At 62.6% G+C, this 4,659-nt stretch overlaps 1 protein-coding gene across 1 annotated transcript; it reads right to left on the bottom strand.

The window, feature by feature from the left end:
- Window positions 1-1,828: 1,828 nt before the first annotated feature.
- PNCK (pregnancy up-regulated nonubiquitous CaM kinase) lies at window positions 1,829-4,632 on the bottom strand. The gene is made up of 10 exons (XM_039866924.1): window positions 4,499-4,632; window positions 4,195-4,269; window positions 3,972-4,110; window positions 3,680-3,803; window positions 3,420-3,495; window positions 3,212-3,324; window positions 3,040-3,118; window positions 2,852-2,939; window positions 2,530-2,674; window positions 1,829-2,172 (listed from the first exon to the last, which is right to left on the bottom strand). Exons 2-9 carry the CDS (start codon window positions 4,200-4,202, stop codon window positions 2,537-2,539), a joined length of 765 nt encoding a protein of 254 aa, XP_039722858.1. The 5' UTR covers window positions 4,203-4,269; window positions 4,499-4,632; the 3' UTR covers window positions 1,829-2,172; window positions 2,530-2,536.
- Window positions 4,633-4,659: the final 27 nt, after the last annotated feature.

The following is a 4,659-nucleotide window of genomic DNA, read 5'->3' on the forward strand; positions in this document are numbered from 1 at the left end:
TCAGGGCAGCTGAAGCTGGGGCCCCAACTCCACAGAGATGATCTGGCCACAGGCCTGGGCTGGAAGAGCGCCTCTCTGAATGAGTGTGATCCTTCTGGAAAGCTGGCTCAAATGCTCCTGCTCAGGACATCCCCGGCAGCCAACATGCTGCTCTCCCCACGAGGCCATTCCTATCACCCGAGCAAGCCCAGCCCCCAGCACAGGCTCTCCTCCACGAAAGCAGGACCTTGTCTGGTAGACCCAGCACCTGGCACAGAGCAGAGGCCCCATCACTATTTGATGGACAAAACAAGAACGAGTCGGTGTCGCGGGGTACAATGTGAACAACTGAAAAGGGGGGAAAGGAGAGCCAGCAAAGGGATGCTGGGGAAGATATCCGAGGCGGAGGGACAGGAAATGACAAGGCCCCAAGTTGAGAGGCGGGGCTAAGGGGAGGCAAGACAGGTCATTGGAAGTGAGGTCAAGTTGTTGAGACCGGGCCATGGCACTAGCTGTCTGCGGTCCCCTGGATTCTGTGGTCCCAAAGCCTGGAGCAAAGGATGGCCCAGCAGTTGTCATGGAAACAGAGAAAGCTGCCCACCTCCATCCAGACTTGCCCCGGGATCAGGAGCCTGTGGAGGGGTGTGCAAGGGGCGACGTGGCTCAAGGAAGAGGGCGGGAGGATGCTGGGAGAGGAAGAAGGCCACAGAGGGGCATGTAGGCCTGGGAACCAGTGGGCGGACGCACCCACTCCCAGCTATCCGGAGGTGTACTGTGCACTGGCTGCTCTCCTCAGCGGAAGCCAAGCCCCCTGGCTCCAATGCCAAACTGTGATCTAGCCCCCGTGCTGAGACCCAGGCCAGCCCTGCCTTGGGTCTGACTGCCTCCCTTCAGGTCCCAAAGGTCAACAAAGAGAAGGTTCCTCATCACCCTCCACGATCAGAGCTGGCAGGGAGCAGAGGGGGCAGGGGTCACAGGAAGGAGGAAGGAGTGACCAGCTCACACAAAACTCTGAGGGTGCTCTCTCTGCTCCGGTTAGGGCTGAGGACTGGCCCTAGGGATTGGCCCCTGATGGACACAGAAGAAAGGCCTAGCAAGGCCAGGAGAGGTTTGCACCCCTCGAAAATGGAGGTGCGAGTGGCAGGAGCTGTACGGACCAGAAGACAGACCACTGCTCCTCACGACAGTAGCCATAACCAACCCGGCCTGTGTTCCCCCTGGCATGGAGCGCACAGGTTCCAAAGCTGCGGCACAGCAGAGCTGCTGGCGCCCCAGTGGCGCTCCTGGACAAGGGGCTCCGCCTCCACCCTCTGACATTAACCTTCTACATAGGAAGCTGCACACTGGAAACTCTCCGTCGGGCCACAGGCGAGGGAAGGGAAGTAGGGGAGATGTTGGAGGAGACAGCGCGGACTTTAGTCACCCTCCAGGCTACAGGCCTCCACTGGCTTGTGAGCCCTTCCCGACCTGACCTTGCACAGCAGGAGCACTGCATCCCATCCCTGGGGGCCCGGCCTCTGCCGGCCCCCTCTGCTGGCAGCCCAACAGAAAGCCAGAGCCACGCACAGGCCAGCGTCTAAGGTGGCGGAGCTGGCAGCCTCTTGCGGGCACTTTGGGGGTGGAGCAAGGACAGGAAGTTCTTGGACAACCAGGAACTTGTCTGCCATGATCGGAGTGACCGACCAGCAGTTTGGATGGCAGTGGACAAGGTCAAAGAATGAGGTCCCGTGGGCAGTGGCTGTGCCTCCTTGGTTTCCTTCCCACAGGTGACACCCATCCCCTCCACACTCATACCCCATCCCTGTCCCTTAGCCCTCCCTCCGGCTCACCACTGGCCCATTGCTCTGTCTGTCTTTATTGATTTGGGGGAAACTGGGGGCAGGGGGCTGGAGGGCCACGACACAAGCGGAACCACCCACAGTCAGCGAAGCGCAGAACAGCGTGCAAGGACAGCCTCAGGAGCCTCTTCAGCTTCTAGAGTGGCTGTGGCAGCGACAGGGAAAGGGAACCCTTGTGGACATGCCCCGCCAGCCCCTGGGTGAGGGCGGAGCCTGGAGGGTGCCGCACCCCCACCCCAGTGCCATGCGCCCAGCAGAGGCCAGCCCCAGGGTACAGGGTACAGGGCATGGGGACGGGGGACTGAAAGGGTCCACGGGAAGGGAATCTGTGGGTCAGTGCTCTCGGCCTCAGCATCTGCCGGGGGGGGGAGGAGGAGAGAGAAGTGTACAGGGAAGGAGGACAGTCAGGAGGCACCCAGGCCTGCCCTCTGCCCCTGCTCCCAGTCAAGGCTCTCAGCGGCAGGGCCCACTGGGCCCTGCCACTGGGCCCCTCTCAGATCCTTACGGTCCCCGCAGTGACCGGCTCCTGCTGGCCCCTCTCTCATAAGCTCCTCCCAGAACGCTGGCTCCTCCCTTTCATCTGTGCTGTCCGTCCTCAGCCCTCTGCTCCATGGGGTCTACCCCGCTTAGCTCTTGGCCACATATGGCTCACCGCCCTCTAAGCTCGCCAAGGAGCCACCTCTCAGGGGGTACGGGGCCCACCCCCACGCACCTGGGCATCACCACTTGGGGGGCTGGCCAGCCCCGAGGCCCGGGTGGCTGTGGCGGACCATCTTCCGCTCTGAGGCTTCCTCACCCTCTGAGCTCTGCCCCAGCTTTCGGATGTGGTGCAGGAAGGAGGTAGCATTGAACGCTCGCTGCAGGGAGAGAAGGGTGTCAGGCCAGGCCCCGGCCCTGGCCCCAAGACTTCGAGAACCACACAGACCACTGGCGGCCCAGACCATGCCCATGCCCCTGAGGCTGAGGGACGGGGCAGGCGTGGGAGGGGTTCAGGATCAAGCTGAACGGGTCCACGGGTCCTGCCCCACACTGACCTTCCAGTGGGTCCGAGCAAAATTCTTCTGGATCTGCTCACTGACTGAACCCAGGATGTCCCTGTCAAAGGCTGCATCCCCAGAGATCCTAGGGGGAGGCCGAGGGTCAGTGGGGTCAGGGGGGGGTGTCTCTGAGGGTGTGGTCCCTCCTCCTGGTCCCAGGACAGCTCGACAGGGGTCCCACTCACCAAAGATGCTGTAAGGCCTGCTGGCACGTGAACCTCTTCTGGGGGTCTCGCTCCAGAAGGTGTCGGATAAAGTCTTTGGCTGGAACAGGGAGGCCAGGTCAGCCCAAGCCATCCTCACCCCCTGGTCACTCCCTCCTCCCTTCCCTGAGCTCAGGGCCAGCCTCAAGTTCACCTGATTCTGAGATGTCATCCCAAAAGGGAGAGTCAAACTCGTAGCTGGCCCTCAGGATCTGGCTGAAGAGTTCGGGGGCGCTCTCGTCGTAGAATGGGGGGTACCCACACAGCCTGGCACCCACAGATGAATCATCCAGCTGTCCAACCCTCCCCAACCCAGCAGGGGGCAGGCAGGCAGAAGAAGAGCCTTCCCAGTGGTCACTCACAGGATGTAGGAGATGACACCCAGGGCCCACACATCTACAGCCTTCCCGTAGGGTTTCTGCTCCAAGAGCTCCGGGGCTGGGGGCCAGAGACAGACAGACGCACACCCGCGCACGCGCACACCAGCCTTCAGTGCTGCCTGGCTCAGCCTAGCCAACCCCAGGAATGGCCCACCGCCTGCCCTGCCCCTGGCGCCTCAACTCCTGCAGGGTCCCCCAGCCCCCTGGCCTCCAGCAAGCCTCGGGGCACCCCCTTCACTTACCCACATATCCTGGGGTCCCACAAGCGGTGCCCAGCATGTTGCCAGCTTGGATTTTGGAGAGGCCGAAGTCAGAGACCATGATCTTGGAGTCTTCGAATGGCGTGGCGTACAGGAGATTTTCAGGCTATGACACAGGAGCAGCCAGAGAAAGCACCAGGTCAGCCCCGGCGTGTCTCCCTAGGCTAGGACAGGGCAGACTGCAGGGGCTGTGGCCGGCCCCTCAAGTCCCCCAGACCTCTGGTGCACAGGGAGGCTGGGTAAGGCCCCAGCAGGCGGGCAGGAGGACAGGCACCTTGAGGTCTCGGTGCACGATGCCCAAGCTATGCAGGTAGGAGACAGCACCAAGGACCTGGCCCACCAGGTGGCTGGCATCCTTCTCTGTGTAGGAGCCACGTTCCATGATGCGGTCAAACAGCTCTCCTCCCGTCACCCTGAGGGAAGACAGGGCTCAGTCGATCCAGGCCCCTTGGCCCTCACTCACTGCCCAGCCCCCAGCCTGTCCCTGCCCTCCTCACAGCTCCATGGCCAGGTAGAGATGGGACGGGCTCTCATGGACGTCCTCCAGAGCCACGATGTTGGGGTGGCTGACCCTGCACGGCAAGAAAAAGCCCTTATGGGCCGCTGCAGCCCCCTCCATGCCTCAGCGCTTCCTCCTACCTCTGCCCCCTTTCCTACCACAGGCCACCCCTGCCCAATCCAGCAAGGCAGAGCCCCCGTCCAGGCCTTCCTGGGGACACAGGGGAGGCAGGGGGCTCCACCCCAGGACACTGCCCTGAAGGCCTCGAGTGCCAGCAGCCTGGCCAGAGCACAGGCAAATACCTGCGGAGCACTGCAATCTCATTCTCCACCAGGGCCTCCTTGCCTCGAAGGGCCTTCTTGGGGATACACTTGAGGGCAACGAGGTGTGAGGAGCCCCGCTCCTGGGCCAGCACCACCTCAGAGAAGGCGCCCCTGCCAGAAAGATGGGGGAGGCAGGAAGG

Source organism: Pteropus medius, unplaced genomic scaffold, assembly GCF_902729225.1.
Source record: "Pteropus medius unplaced genomic scaffold, Ma_sr-lr_union100, whole genome shotgun sequence".
NCBI lineage: Eukaryota > Metazoa > Chordata > Mammalia > Chiroptera > Pteropodidae > Pteropus > Pteropus medius.

Excerpts from the sequence above, each read along its gene's own strand:
- PNCK (XM_039866924.1), bottom strand. Across the intron at positions 3,804-3,971 it reads TCGTGCACCGAGACCTCAAG|CCTGAAAATCTCCTGTACGC; the intron begins GTGCCTGTCCTC and ends CCTGTGTCATAG. Across the intron at positions 3,325-3,419 it reads GGTGTCATCTCCTACATCCT|GCTGTGTGGGTACCCCCCAT; the intron begins GTGAGTGACCAC and ends TGTGGGTGCCAG.